At 40.7% G+C, this 16,508-nt stretch overlaps 1 protein-coding gene across 1 annotated transcript in view; it reads right to left on the bottom strand.

Moving 5' to 3' along the window:
• The window catches only part of nrd1a (nardilysin a (N-arginine dibasic convertase)), a 75,529-nt gene extending 61,132 nt beyond the window's left edge, over window positions 1-14,397 (bottom strand). Inside the window, exons 1-5 of the mRNA XM_072457430.1 lie at window positions 14,300-14,397; window positions 12,547-12,848; window positions 8,683-8,896; window positions 7,061-7,142; window positions 378-531 (exon numbers count right to left, since the gene is read on the bottom strand). Coding sequence (XP_072313531.1) covers window positions 378-531; window positions 7,061-7,142; window positions 8,683-8,896; window positions 12,547-12,713 — 617 coding nt within the window. The 5' untranslated portion in view covers window positions 12,714-12,848; window positions 14,300-14,397. The remainder of the gene's footprint in view (window positions 1-377; window positions 532-7,060; window positions 7,143-8,682; window positions 8,897-12,546; window positions 12,849-14,299) is intronic.
• Between the last annotated feature and the right edge of the window lie 2,111 nt (window positions 14,398-16,508).

Below are 16,508 nucleotides of genomic sequence, written 5' to 3'. Positions count from 1 at the left end.
ACAGGTTTAAATGCACCAAATAAACTCAAAATTGGAAAATCGTAAAAACTAATACTAAAAACTGTAATATGCACTTATTGACTGATCAGTAGTTTAACCTGTCGTATGTACTTCAATTTAACCTCTCACTTTTGTCAAAAGTGCAATCTGGGATATTAAATCATTTGTTGTTCTGTTGTAAAATCGAGGTACATCCAGCCGCCTCTTTTACCTCTTCTTATTTCCCTCGTCACTCACCAGTCTGCTTAAAAGGTTGTTTCATTTGTCCCACTTTAAGAAACGGAGCAGAAAAGTCAGTGCATGGTTGCTCTGCTTTGTACTTCAAACCCAGCGCGAGCCCCTTCCACAGCTCCAGCCTCGGCCCCCGGCTCGCTCACCTGTCCAGGGCCTCTTTGAAGCTCCTCCTCTGGACGTCGAACTGGAACACGGTCCTCTCACAGTCGGTGGAGGCGTTGTCGCTTCCTCCGTGCTTCTTCAGGAACGCATCAAAGCCGTTTTCGGAAGGATATTTCTCGCTGCCCATGAACACCACTGGGACACGGGAGAGAAGAAGAAGACGGGCTCAGAACATTTGAAAAGACGTGTTTGTTGAAGAGTAGAAAAGCAATAATATTTCTTGTTAAAGATTTGAAGTCATATCTCTGTCATAGTTAACTTACTATCATCAAGTTTCAGGAGTCAGTGAATAATGTCATGTAAAAGAAATGACTAGAAGTTGATTGTTTATTAGATTAGCATTACTCTTCCTGGGGTCATTAGCATTACTCTTCCTGGGGTCATTAGCATTACTCTTCCTGGGGTCATTAGCATTACTCTTCCTGGGGTCATTAGCATTACCCTTCCTGGGGTCATTAGCATTACCCTTCCTGGGGTCATTAGCATTACCCTTCCTGGGGTCATTAGCATTACCCTTCCTGGGGTCATTAGCATTACCCTTCCTGGGGTCATTAGCATTACCCTTCCTGGGGTCATTAGCATTACTCTTCCTGGGGTCATTAGCATTACCCTTCCTGGGGTCATTAGCATTACCCTTCCTGGGGTCATTAGCATTACTCTTCCTGGGGTCATTAGCATTACCCTTCCTGGGGTCATTAGCATTACCCTTCCTGGGGTCATTAGCATTACTCTTCCTGGGGTCATTAGCATTACTCTTCCTGGGGTCATTTTAAATCAATACAATTACTTATTTACACCAGTACACCAATATTTGCTACTTAAATACAATTTCAAGAGATGCAAAACAACAACAATAATGTGTAACTTTTACATATTGAGCACTGGTTCAATGTGAGTTACACGTGCTAGTTAACATCAAGTCATACATTTGTTTATGATAATAAGATAAGATAAGATAATGCATTTTGAGTTACTTTTTGAAGCTTTGTTCCCTTATATTCTGCTGTAAATGATTCCACTCCTTGGCCCAAACGACCAACTGGTTCTGACCAGTTTTACTTTGTGGCAAAGTGAAACCCTGTCCTTCTCAAGTGGGCAGCTTTTGGTAGAACATAGATGGTGTTTGGAGTATGAATATTTCTTAAATAGTTTGTTTTTACACACAACCATTCATCTTTCACCCAAAGCAAAGTTGGTATCTTAAGGGTTTTAATCACACTCGTTCTAAAAGCACATTTTTGAGCCACATGTGCAGCTTTGTTATGTATCAACTGTAGTTTAAGAACATTATTAAATTAATGAATTGTTCAAACATCCACACAATAATATACATGAGGCCAAACTAGGCTTTCAATGACACATGGAATCATGTGTTTAGTCAAGTCATTTGAACATATTTTTCCTGTTATTGTCCCATGTTTGAGGGCTAAACCCCAAGTGTAATTATAAGGTCCAACATCTATGAATGTTTGCTTGTTTCTTTTGTCGTTTAGTTATTATTTGATGTTTTTTACGTGGACAAACTTGGCATCCATGTTCATTTTGAGAATCCTTAAAAGGGCTGTAGTTCAGGAATATACACTTTAATCTTTGTTTAATTGGGTCCGTTTTTGGTCTGTATTTGACTGGGCAGTATAAATTTAAAAGTGAAGGGGGAGAGCAGGGAGGACATTCAGCAAAGAGCCTGGAATCAATTGTGTCACACTGCTGAGACGAGCGCAGAGCCTGGCATATGAATCAAGAGTTACTTTTCTTTCATCTCCAAGGGGAAATTGATTTTCTAAGAGACCGAGCAGAAGAAGAAACATACTTAAATGAAATATCAGTATCATGAGTTCTTACCTGGTCAAATAAAGGTTAATAAGTAAATAAAAACTTCACTTATAAATATATAGTACTCTCACTAGTGGTGGGCAGCATTGACAAAAATGAATATCAGGATATCTATTTGGAATATACTGATAATGATATAGTCAAATAATATAATTCTAACAGAAATTATTTTGAGGTTTAATTAAGACAAATGTGAAAAGGTCTGCAAAATGAATCACAAAAGTGCAGAAATATCACCTTATAGTCTAATTTGAAAGTTTACAACATCACTTTTCCATCATTATCATTTATATTTCAGCCTCCCCTCCCCCTCATCTCATAATGCTGCTTACTTCAGTATGAGCTCTTATAAGTGCACCATACAGCAGTGTAAAAGTGAGAAAATAAACTGACTGACATTGCCTTTACATTTAACAAGTTATTTTGTCAAACGAAAACCATAAGAAGCAACTGCCAGGACCAATCAGAGCCGCTGTTGGAGGAATGTGGCTCGGTGACTAAGTGGCGACACGCGACATGGGACTGTAGCCTTGCATTATTTAAAAACACGAGTAAATGTAATCAGATTTTTATTGTTACGCAGACTGTCCACTCACTGACAGAAAAAGTATTACATCTTCTGGCCTTTTGAAATATAGCCGTAAACAAATGTACAATTATGGCGATAAAGCAGGACGGGGGAGACAGGTGCGGGACAATTTGTGAGAATGACTGAGGCTCCACCGGCGTCTGGCCATCACAGAAGAGCATTGAGCAGTCGCATCATTACAAAGAGATGGGTATTACAATCGCTCTGCTGACAGCCACGGCAATAGAACAAAATGCAATCCAGGAGTTGTATTTTATGAGCTGTATTCAAAGAGCACGGAGGAAGTCTAGTAAAAAAAGGGCTAAGCAAGTAATATGCACTCCAAGGCCGCTTTAGCAGTACAGGCTCCAGCGCCGTGAAGCTAATGGGGATTTTTCATGCATACTAAACGACGGCTTGCCTATGAAGCGGTGTGACATGTTTGAGTTGGTTACGCAATCCATTTAAGTCCACTTGGGCAATGCTCTGTGACTTAGAGAAGAGCAGGAGCTGCAGGAGCTGCAGGAGCTCCAGGTGTGAGGGTGTGATGGTGTGAGGGTGTGAGGGTGTGAAGGTGTGAGGGTGTGAGGGTGTGAGGGTGTGAGGGTGTGAGGGTGTGAAGGTGTGAAGGTGTGAGGGTGTGAGGGTGTGAAGGTGTGAGGGTGTGAGGGTGTGAGGGTGTGAAGGTGTGAGGGTGTGAAGGTGTGAGGGTGTGAGGGTGTGAGGGTGTGAAGGTGTGAGGGTGTGAGGGTGTGAAGGTGTGAGGGTGTGAGGGTGTGAAGGTGTGAGGGTGTGAAGGTGTGAGGGTGTGAAGGTGTGAAGGTGTGAGGGTGTGAGGGTGTGAGGGTGTGAGGGTGTGAGGGTGTGAAGGTGTGAAGGTGTGAAGGTGTGAGGGTGTGAGGGTGTGAGGGTGTGAAGGTGTGAGGGTGTGAGGGTGTGAGGGTGTGAGGGTGTGAGGGTGTGAGGGTGTGAGGGTGTGAAGGTGTGAGGGTGTGAGGGTGTGAAGGTGTGAGGGTGTGAAGGTGTGAGGGTGTGAGGGTGTGAGGGTGTGAGGGTGTGAGGGTGTGAAGGTGTGAGGGTGTGAGGGTGTGAAGGTGTGAGGGTGTGAAGGTGTGAAGGTGTGAAGGTGTGAAGGTGTGAAGGTGTGAGGGTGTGAGGGTGTGAAGGTGTGAGGGTGTGAAGGTGTGAGGGTGTGAAGGTGTGAGGGTGTGAAGGTGTGAGGGTGTGAGGGTGTGAAGGTGTGAAGGTGTGAGGGTGTGAGGGTGTGAGGGTGTGAAGGTGTGAGGGTGTGAGGGTGTGAAGGTGTGAGGGTGTGAGGGTGTTCTCTCTGGGAGAGGAGAATGGAGACGACAGCAAAATGTTCAAATGAACAGTTTAAATCAGACTAAAACAAATAATGGTACCACTTTATATAACTACTCCTTAATTAGCCTTAATGAAGAATTAACAATGACTTAATTCAAAAAGAGCAAATGGTTTATTTAAAATGTTTCAGAATTAATTCAAGACTCGCCGTCACTAGGGAGTATTCTTAATGAAATATTTGTTCATAATTAATTTATTCAAGTGTAGTTATTAAGTGGTACCAAATACTGTTAATTTAAAGATAAAAACTGTAATATATACTGTAAATATAAAAGCATTCCTGAGTTTTCTTGGAGCCATTTACGTGGGTGTTTGGATGACAAACGTTCTTGAGCAGTAGTTTATCTAATGCTCTAAACACTTCTTCCATTTATGATGAATAAAACAAAGATTACGCTGTAGACAGCAAGCTTTTGAAACCTCCTGACCAAGTGATAAATCTGAACTTTGGATGTAAACATTTTTACCCAAGGGAGCATTTCTGTTCATAAAAGTGTGTGTTTTTATAAAAATAAACAGTATTTTGTTTGTCTTAACTTTCTTCTGTATAATGTTATTTACACCACCTCATGATTTATATCTGATTTATATGTTTCATTGCAATGACAGTTTGCCCTGCAAAGAAGGTTTACAATGTCCCAGCTTTGGGCTGAGCCTGAATGCACCTTCTGTGTGGATCAGAAGTGTGAGGATCATGTCCAAAGTCTGTGCGTAACTGAAGGTTGTAAAATTGTTTTGTGCATCAGTCAATTTATTTGTGTGTGTGTATGTTTTTAGCACTGCACGGTTCTAATATTGATAATTTTATGGCTTATCTTTTATTTTTATACTAAAATATAAAACATGCAAAAATGATATTACATTACAGACAGATCAAAATATTACACAAACTATTTTGCACGGGTATAAAAACTTTCTTATTACTCAATTATGATGCGAGATCTACATTTTATCAGTTGCAAAATAAAATAGTAAACATTTTTAAGTAATTTAAAAGGATAAAATCCAGAACAGAAGAGGCTGAGGAAACCCTGACATGAGTTTGCCGTATGCCTCACGGAGAGATGACAAGGCCAAAAAACAAAACAGAAAAAGATAGAAGGATAGGAGTTTGAACATTTTTATCCAGGCAGCGTTGCCATGGTACCAGACCACGACGCGCATAAAGCATGTGAGAATGTGCCTGGCAAATGTTGATGCAGATCTGGAGGTGACCCAGAGCGGGGAGTGTCGTAGTGGATCTGAGCTGCGGGAAAATCACTGCTCTTGACACTTTGCCCTTTGAACAACAGCAACGGGCTCCTGACCGGGCTCCTGACCGGGCTCCTGACCGGGCTCCTGACCGGGCTCCTGACCGGGCTCCTGACCGGACTCCTGACCGGACTCCTGACCGGACTCCTGACCGGACTCCTGACCGGACTCCTGACCGGACTCGCTCCTGACCGGCTCTGTCCATGTTCCACACTTGCACATTGTTCTGTCGCGCGTGGTTGAATAACTGGTTTCCTGTAACAAAGCTCCAGCTCACAATGCCATGTTTGTTCGTGTCCATGTCGTGACAGCTAAAGTGTGGAATCGAGTGTGTTGTCACTTCGCTGGGTCAGTTACATTTAAAACGCACGGATCAGGCATAATATTTTGATCACTGAAAGGTAATTTAGCTTATAAATTGACTCTTCATTGTGAACAGATTGTCTCAGCTCAAAGTGAACATGCTAAAGGATCGGAGCATATCAAAAAGTGTGGAGATGATTAAAAAAAAAGATTTAAAACGCTTTTCGTTTTGATCCTGGTGTTAGTTCAGAATATATAATTTTTTTTTACTCACAACACATTTTAAGTTCTATATAGAAAAATATGTCAGATGGCAAAAAGTATAGTATACATTTCAACGTTATCATTATTGGCAGGATGGTCACACTTCACTGTGATTGGTTAAATCCTTCTGTCAATCCCTCGGACATGGACCAATAGGAAGAACACATGTGGGAAAAGCACTGAATCATCATCAAACTCTCTGCAGTTTGTCAGATTCTCTACAGTTTGTATTTGCATGTATTTAAGGTGCATAAAGGTTGTACTGTCCATTTAACTGAAATGCAGTTACGATAAATAGATTAAAAGTTGTGCAAAAAAAATAATAATACAGTCCCAATTTAGTATTTTCTTTTTTTCTTTAGGTTTTACTTCCTGGCATTAATGACGACATCACACTAGGAAATGAGCAAGCATACAGATCTCATCTACTGTCAGATTGTTTTATTTGACAAATAAAAAAGTTTATTTTGTTGACTTATTGTTTAAAGGGTCAAAAAATTTAGTTTCTTTTGTGAAAATAATGCTGCGCATTTGGATGAATTGAGCCCGTCTCATTAGTGCCTGCCACAGTCTTTTGTTATAAAAAGGTATTTGTGCTTGTGTTTTAGAGTCTGTTTGGTCCAGATAATGATTACGATGATCAAAATACTACTACTACTGGTACATATCTTTTACAGTCAATTAGTTACTTTTTTCTTTTTTTATTTACGAGGTCCGGACTTCTTCTGCTCAGTTTAAGTCCTTAAACCAGGGCTGGACTTGAGCTATGGTAGAATTGTGCTGCAGCCACGTTGCCTATGGGCTTGTTTATTTTATCATTATTCATGAATTTCCTTTTCTGACAGCAGAGGGCGCTCCAATGCCTAAATACTGCATTGGAAACAGGTGTAGTTTGTAAAGTGTTTTCCAAATTGAAACATTATTTTAATTTAAGTTTAATGTGAAATATTAATCCCAAGGTGACAAAAAGCACGTTTAAACACCAATTAAATCCACAAGAAGGCATAATATTTCCACTGCTTTAAATGACAGCTCTCATTAGCGAGGGCACATAACGAGATGTTGTTATGAAGTACTCACTGTGTTCCAGAAAGTGGGCGAGGCCAGGCAGGTCAGGCGGATCAGAGAAGCTGCCAACCCCGACACAGAGCGCGGCTGCGGACTGACATACGAACATTCATTTTAGGAACCCTGGCAGAGCGCTTTTAATTGGGCCGACGCGGGCACCAGAACTGCAGAGGCGGGCACTTTCCCCATTAACCCTCTGCTCCACTCACCCAGGCACACGACACTGAGCGCTGCCCGGACAGATCATGGGCTGCAGACACGGCTCTTAATACACTGGATGTTTTAATTACTCGTTCAAGCACTAATGTTATGGATGTTAGAATGTAAGAGTCCATGTTCAAACTACTTTTATAGAAGTGTACTTTGCTACAACATGCAATAATGTCACATGTTCATGTGCATTTAAAGAAAATAGAGTGTTTATTTTACCATTATTATTATTATTATTATTATTATTATTATTTTGTCTTACGCTAGCTGTGTTTATTTTATTTTATCTTTATTTCCTCTCCATTCCTTATTAGGAAATTAGAGGTTTTGTCTATAGGAGTTTTTGTTTATAAGAGTTTTGTTTATAAGAGTTCTTCTAATAAGAGTGTTTTTTAAACTTCCTTATCTGTCCTTTTCCTCTGCATCTACTGCGTTGCAACAATGAAATTTCCACATGTGTGGACAATAAAGGAATATCTTATCTTATCTTAACAACAACAAGCATCTTTTTCCAGTCTGGTGATATATTTACTGTCTACACTTTATCGTTGTTTATTGTCACAGGTTTTGTTCTCTTGACAAGATTGGTCTATCCTCAAACTGAGCTAGAGAAAAGCTTCTATGGCAGAATTGATCTTTTTACAGTCAGATAACAAAGGTTTTGACCTGGTTTATGGCTCATATCTCATCCACATGAAACAAAACCTTGCACAAATCTCAATCTCAAAGCGCAATTAAAGAAACGTGAATCTATTATTTCACATTAGCTTCAGAAAGTGGTGCCATTATGTGATTGTTACGTGGCTGGTGACAAAGCTGAATTATAAGAATAATTAATATGGCATGTGGGGCTTGATAGTCACACAATATTATATCAATCCTACAGAAATATGATAAAACGTGTATTTGAATGTGTTAGTTGAGGTTTAATTACCAGACAAATGTCTGTAAAATGAATCACTAAAGTGCAGATATATCACTGTTTGTTTTCATTTTTAGTTTTAATGGGATATTTTTTTACAATAAACGATACACGGCCCTCTATATTGTTCACAAAATTATCTAAATTTCGATATATTGGCAATCTCTAATGGAAAGTTTGTGGATCTTATGAATAACAAATAATGAAATGGTTCAATATTTGTCTTCTAAGTCCCATAGCGTTACACAGACCCTGCCCTATAAGGGAAATTCATTCTAATTCTAAAAGGCGAATGCTACATATTAAACTTCAAATAACAGGGATCTGACCTTGTAAATTGTCCTGCTTGTCTCTGGGATAGAGAAGTTTAATGGTGGATTATTCCAGGATAAGCAATAATATCTCCATGATGACAAGCAGGTGGTGATAAATAAAGTTTTTTCTGTATGATGTCATGTATTTGTAGTATCATCTGTTAGTTTTAGCCTTTTAGTGCAAGTACCTGTTTTTCTGCATTTCCCTTCTTCTTCTTTCCCTCAGTCTCTTCTTCTTCATCGCTTCCATCCTCCTCATCGTCACCCTCCTCGTCGTCCTCTTCTTCCTCGTCGTCTTCCTCTTCCTCCTCCTCTGCGTCAGAGTCGTCGTCCTGTTCCGTTGCCGGGCCGCTGTAGTCGGAGATAAGCAGCGCTCGGAGCCCGTTCTCCAGCACAATGTATCTGTGAGAGTGATGGCACCAGAGACATATGTGTAAAAGATGATCTACTTATGTTATAATTCAACACTAAGTATCTGAAAAAAGCATAATATGTCTCCTTTAATGAATGGTTCAAAGGGGACTTGATCAAGTTAAATTAGCTGGGTGGGCATCACTGGCACTGCCCTAAATATGTTAAGGTCCTATCTGGGAGACAGGAAGTACTTTGTTGAAATTGGTAACTGTGTCTCAGACCACATGGCCCTGACCTGTGGAGTGCCCCAAGGGTCAGTTCTGGGACCCCTCTATCCATGGCCAAGCACCAAAGTACATCTCGGACATGTTAGTGCCATATGAACCATCTCGTACTCTGAGGACCTCAGGGACCGGACTCCTGCAGGTGCCAGAGTCAGGACTATACATGGACCGGCCTCCTGCTGGTGCCAGAGTCTGGACTAAACATGGACCGGCCTCCTGCTGGTTCCAGACTCTGGACTAAACATGGACCGGCCTCCTGCTGGTGCCAGAGTCAGGACTAAACATGGACCGGCCTCCTGCTGGTGCCAGAGTCAGGACTAAACATGGACCGGCCTCCTGCTGGTGCCAGAGTCTGGACTAAACATGGACCGGCCTCCTGCTGGTGCCAGAGTCAGGACTAAACATGGACCGGCCTCCTGCTGGTGCCAGAGTCAGGACTAAACATGGACCGGCCTCCTGCTGGTGCCAGAGTCAGGACAAAACATGGACCGGCCTCCTGCTGGTTCCAGAGTCTGGACTAAACATGGACCGGCCTCCTGCTGGTGCCAGAGTCAGGACTAAACATGGACCGGCCTCCTGCTGGTGCCAGAGTCAGGACTAAACATGGACCGGCCTCCTGCTGGTTCCAGAGTCTGGACTAAACATGGATCGGCCTCCTGCTGGTGCCAGAGTCTGGACTAAACATGGACCGGCCTCCTGCTGGTGCCCAGAGTCAGGACTAAACATGGACCGGCCTCCTGCTGGTGCCCAGAGTCAGGACTAAACATGGACCGGCCTCCTGCTGGTGCCAGAGTCTGGACTAAACATGGACCGGCCTCCTGCTGGTGCCAGAGTCAGGACAGAGTCAGAGTCTTCCTGAAGATGTGAGACAGGTTCTACTCTGACAATGTTCAAATCTAAGATAAAAACAGTTATGTTTAGCAGTGCATATGACTGAAAGGATTTTCTCTGCACTCTTCTCACTGATTTCTGTAATTTGAAAACATTTTTTTCCCTGTTGTGTGAAGCACTTTGAATTGCCTTGAATTGCAATTGTACAAATATATTGTAAATGTAGCACTTAGGGTCGAAATGACACCGCTGTGTACCGTCTGCAACAAATTATAAAGTGTTTTTTTTGGTCTGCAAACCAGGAAGTGTGCGGTTAGCATGCTAGTTTCTGTTAGCATAACCGTGACGGGAAAAACTGCTCTGGGCTCTGAAAGTTGTGAGAAGTGCTTAGAAACTTAGGAATGCGTTAGTAAAGTGAGAATTACGTCTGGAACACAGCAAACCGTTTGAAATGAACAAGTTCTGTTTTTCATGTTTTTAAAAACAGTACAAAAAACGTTGGAGCCAACTACATTAGCCAAATTTCGGTAACTTGATGTGATTAAATGCTTTGAGTGGACTAAAAACATCATGTTAGCTTAAGTAGTTCCTTGTTTTAAACGTGTTCCATTTCCCCCCGTCCCCATTTCTTAAGTATATAGTTTGGTCTCTGTGGCGACTGATAAGTGCAAACTAGATATGTGCTGACAGTTATTTACTGTAGGGAATAAATGAGCTGTTCAAAAGACCTACATTACCCAAGTAGTTATTTTGGGTACAAATGTACTCTTTTTTTTTGCAAGTTCATGACAGAATCTATCTAATCTTTATATTATTGACAACGTGAGTTGAATTAGATGAAAACATTTCATTTTTAAATTTTTGCTACGTTATTTAATATTGTATTAACATATTTAATTTTACTCTTTGTTATGATATTATAATGTGAGCAACTGGAACCAATTGATTCTCTTTGTGGATCAATAAATCTAAATATTACAAATGAAGATAGCACCAAAACAAATTAGGATTCAAATTATAAAGATCATGACTTCAGCATGAGGTTTTTTTTCAAAATTTAATCTTTATTTATTAACATATTTATTATCTTAAAACTCTGTAAGAAAGGTTTTTGCGATATTGTGTCTATTTGTGCTAGGCCAGTGGTTCTCAAACTGTGGTGAGTGAAGCACTGGGGACACAAAAGCTTCTGCTTGTGGTACTTGGGCTGCTTTACTTAATTTTTCCACATTTTTGTCCTCATTTGGGTTACCGTATTTTCCGCACTATAAGGCGCACGTAAAAGTCTTTAACGTCCTTAAAAGCCGTCCGTGCGCTTAATAGTCCGGTGCGCTTAATATATGGTTTATTTCTGGTTGTGCTTACTGACCGCAAAGATATTTTGTGTGGTACACGGTGTATAAAGAAGATTTGGGACATGAGACGCGATGCGCGACTAGAGTTACAGTACTCCGGAACCAGAAGTCCCAACAACATGTGTGCAAAGCATTCTGGGAACAGTAGTCTTCTGCTACACGCGGCGCACGCAAAACTTTGTCAAAACGTAAACATTTTCAGTCAGGCACAACGCAGACACCTACCGGTAAATGAAGGACCCCAAACTTGTCCCAAGATGGCTACTGCCAAGAGACCATGCAAGAGACCATTGGATCTGTTATATTATTGCAAGAAATGCGCTTACGGGCTAAATAATCAGTCAACTGTGGGAATCAAAAGGCCGGAATCATCACTGAACTGCCGCGTTGATCCGAGATGCGGCATCACATGACCAAAGAGATATTAGCACGGAGCACTATCAGCGTTTTGCCTGCTTTTACCATTATGCGCCCCAGCAGACATTAAACCGGGACACACGGGACAAAGTCTGTGCGAAACCAGGACAAATGCACCGGGACACAGGATGTAAACAATCGGGGCTGTCCCAGGTAAATCGGGACGTCTGGTCATAGCTATGTGGGATGTACTTCAGCTGCATTTGAAGGATTTGATGACGAGGAATGAACTGAAAAAGTGAGTGTATTGTGTATTTTACGTGTTGCAACTGATCGAGGCTGGGAGTTGTTGTGAATATGCTAACGTGTTTGTTAGCGATAGCAGAGTGTGTTTTGACGTTGAACAATGTTGATCTGAATGAGTTGAACGCGTTTCATAAAGCTCAACTGACTCTGACTTATCCGTCTGTTTTGTTTATCTTATGCGCTTTATCGTCTGGTGCGCTTTATTTATGGACCAGTACACATGGTACACAGATAGCTGATGGTGCGCTTAATAATCCGGTGCGCTTTTTCGTGCGCAAAATACGGTAAACCTTGGTTAGAGCTACTGCAGTGTTGTAGTATTACAGTATTTCAGCCCTAAATTAGGCCTGGAATAGTCCTGTTTAAAACAGTCAATAGATTTGGTGGTTTGAAGGTGAATATACTGTGAAAAATTTGAGAACCTTTTTAACTGACACCTCTCAAAATTTTGGTAGAAGCAGCACATTTCTAAATTACTTATTTAGCCATTTCCTTTTTGAATTTCTTCCTGGCAAGCACTCCAACCTGTTCTCATTTGGCATTCCTCAGCACTTGTGTCCTTTACCTGTACTGTTTGGGGTCACTGGGAGACTTCACGATCTGGCTGTCCCCCACATTGCGGTCGTCTTCTTCCTCTGGTGTGGCCGCCTGCTCCCTGGAGGCAGGTTCGGTCTGCATTTTGCCGGAGGACTCCACCGCAGGGGTTTTCCGGCATTTGTTGGTCTGGGGCATCTTGTACGGTGGAGGCGGGGCCCGGGGTTTGGGGGGTAACGCGAGGAAGCGAGGATGAACCACGGGGGAGACGAAGGTCCTGAGCAGGGCAGAGCAGCGGGTCAGCCTGGAGAGAGCTATGGTGCAGACCCCTCCCTGGGACAGAAGGACAGTGACAACAGTTCATGTAGCAAAGTAGACCTGCTGCTAGACTGGCATTACTTTACTACTAAAGAATCTGTAAACTAGGAGGATTTGCATGTTTCTCCCTGTATGATATCAAAGTGTACCTTAATTTAACAACTGCAGTGGCACAGTGGTTGTGCTGTCCTTGGGCAAGACACTTCACCCATAAAGTCCTATATATAAGTGATGGGGGGGTGGTTGGAAGAGCAGTACTTGGGAATGGTAGCGTCAGTCTGCCAGACCTAATGTCACACACCTGTCTCAGCAGATATTACAGCAGCTTTACAGATATTTCTTGTAATATGTAGTGGACACAGTATTATGGTACTGTGTTCAAGTCATACATTTTAATTTTACTTCTTTCCTGACTGATACATTAGCTCTGGTTATAACGATGCAATGATAAGTAAGGAGTACATTAATGGTGACTGTTGATTGACCACGCCCGACTTAATGGCAATGTTGTTGTTGACTATTGTTGAGTTGCAGACGACATCATCACATTTTATAGACAAAATAAACGTCCATAATTTCTTTAAAAAACACAGTACTCCCCACAGATGTATACCGAGATCGGTACAAGCGATCCATATTTTAATTAGAGGTGGACAATAGATCATAATTTAGACAATATTGTGAATGCTCAATGCTGTTTTGATTGAAGACGTCCAAAATTTGAGTTTACAGCTACAAAAAGAGATTAAAAAAAATACATAAAAACAAGACAAATGTCAAATAAGGGTTTATTAGGTTAAGGTGATATTTCTACAGTGTTGTGATTAATTTTACAGAGATTTCACAATTGTCTGATAATTAAACCTCAGCTAATGTGTTTTGTGTATGCGTGACATTATTTTGTGTGAATATCATCAACAGGACACTCCAAAAGAGATCTTGTTGCCCACTGCTAATTTGAATAATTGTATTTAATATCATTTTCGCAGTACTCTCTGAAAACAACCTATAAAGCATGTTCAGAAGCACGTGTATTATGTCCCATCGTGTGCACTGAGTCTGGCTGAATACACTGGGGCAAAGGGCCGGGGGTTTGTCCCGGGTTCACGTCCAGCCAGCGCCCACTGTCCACTCACAATGCACCTATTGACATCTACGAAGCATCTACTTCCCCCCAGCCCAGCCCCGCAGCACAAAGAGAGGCACAAACCACAGCAGACACTGAAAACACACACGGATCATCACTAAAATGATGGAAACGCCGCTGCATCCTATACCTACTCTGCGGACTGCATTGTATAGTTTTAATACCATTATAACAACACGACTTAGAATCTGAAAGAGTGAATGTAACTTAGCGCAAAATCTAAAGCTAAATAGGACGGATAAACTATTCCGCCTGTTAAAAAGATTCCAAGCTAAATCAGCTTACGTATTAAAGTTATAAAAGGTTTAAAATAGCATACCTTCTTCCCTGTTGACAGAAGGGCCTCAGATTGTGCGAATACCGGCTACGTAACAAGGTTCACCGTCGTGATTGGTCCAGAAGGTTTGGCGTTTCAGTAACGCGACTGTTCGTTTGCTCTTGAATGCAAAAGGGGGCGGGATTTGGGTGAGCACGTGCTCTGATGCGCTCGCTGTTTTAGGACGAGACTTTTTACTCTTTTATGACGTCAGTGTGAGCAGGACTGCGTATCTGTGTGTTCAACAATGGATGATTTATATATATAATACATGCAAGCCTGAATAAATAAATATATAAATAAGAAGTTTTTTTATTTCATGGCAGGATGATTCATTTTGTATATAAATAATAACGTTTTGTAATAATAACGTTTTTCAATGAAATTTCCCCATGTGTGGACAATAAAGGAATATCTTATCTATAGGATAAGATAAGATAATCCTTTATATATATATATATATATATATATATATATATATATATATATATATATATATATATATATATATATATATATATATAATCTACATTGCATAAAATAAGAGGTTCAAGACTAAAGATCCGAACAGCACAACATCCTCCACTCATCACACAAGTGCTGAGTGAAAAGCCCTTCCAGAAGAGAACGTGTCCATGGTCCGGTCCAGATGCAGGGACCAGCCACCTGGACACGGACAGACACAGCTGCTGCCCATCTGCTGATCACATTACGACTGTGCGATCATGGAGGACGTCTCACTAGCGCTGTCATGGCCACTAAATGTTCAAATTGGTCATTTTTGTCAGTCTCAATTTGAGCCAGCAAAACTAGGCTACTGCCCCATCACCGCTGACATGAACGGTCTGTGTGGCCTGCTGATGGGCATCATCACACTTCAGTGGACCTGTTCTGCTCTGAGTGAGGGTTGGCCACTAAATAATGTGATGCGCTCATATAGTAGTAGGCTGACTGCTAGTATGCTCCTGGATTCCTATAATTCCTATAATTGACATTCATAATGGCGATTTTCAAAAAGAGCATTCATAAAACATTATTGAAGAAAATTTAATGTCTTTTGAAATTCTTTTGCATTAAAAGTATCCATACATGTACAAAAGTTAAAATAGGCAACTGTTACATAACAAAAATGTTGCACCTAGACGTAAGACTAAACTACAAAAACTCAATTCATGAGTTATTGTAATAAGAAAGATAGAACAAAAACTTTTCAAATAATAGACAATAAAATAAGAAAAAGAAAATCATGTCTGAAGGAACGATGCAAGAAACACAAATGTTCTAATAATGTCTTATTATTATTGTCAACAGTGGGAAGTTAATTTGGTCAAATATCATGCTCTTATCGAGTGCAAGCTTTTGGAACAACAAAACTACAACATGTTTACACGCCTGAGCGAGCAGTGGTTACTCTCACAACAAACCTGTACGCGCTGATAAGAGTGAATGTGTGAACGCTACATGTGTGCAGAGTTTGATAGTGACTGTTTTATATAAAAAGAACTACTCAATCAGAACACATTTTGATTTCGTTGTAATTGAGACATGAAACAAGCATTTTTGTGATAGAATGGGAAGAATGCCTTCTACAATTGGGAGTAAAATGTATATATAGACTGTTATGAATAGAATTTACATTAAAGGAGACATATTTTGCTTGTTTGTACTTAGTATTAAATTATTACATAAGTAGATAATATAATATTTTGTTCAAAGTAAACCACAAAATTTATCTAAAATGGCTCCGCAATAGAAACAGATCCAATGACTTCCTGTTCAAAACTGCAGAATTGACCAAACATCCCTTTTTACCCGGGACAGTCCCAGTTTTGAGGCTTGTGTCTCATGTCCCAGCAGATGTGTCCAGTTTTTATACAAGAATTTGTCCTGATTTTTGACCACTTTGATACAGTCAAGAGTAAAGAGGGAGGTTTATTGGTGCTTTTTTTGCCAAAATCTGGCTTTAAAATAACCGGAATACAAAAATACACACAGTTCCACTTACAGAAGTGTCTCAGATTATATACTATCTCTAAAGTGAGCCATAAATGAGCCTTAATTACTTTTCCGACATCATAACTGACATACGGACAATGGAAAAAAATCATACGCAGACTCAACTTGGTTAGGGACATATTAGAAAAAAATCTGGACTAAATGGCACTTTTATTTTGGAAATTGTGTGCCTAAATTTTTCTTTTCTTAGGATGCC

The sequence above is a fragment of the Eucyclogobius newberryi genome, unplaced genomic scaffold (assembly GCF_026437365.1).
Source record: "Eucyclogobius newberryi isolate DKJ021-1_F unplaced genomic scaffold, fEucNew1.0.hap1 SCAF_21, whole genome shotgun sequence".
In the NCBI taxonomy this organism is placed as follows: Eukaryota; Metazoa; Chordata; class Actinopteri; order Gobiiformes; family Gobiidae; genus Eucyclogobius; species Eucyclogobius newberryi.
The sequence above is the reverse complement of the archived record's forward strand: the minus strand, read 5'-3'. Positions and strand labels throughout refer to the sequence as shown.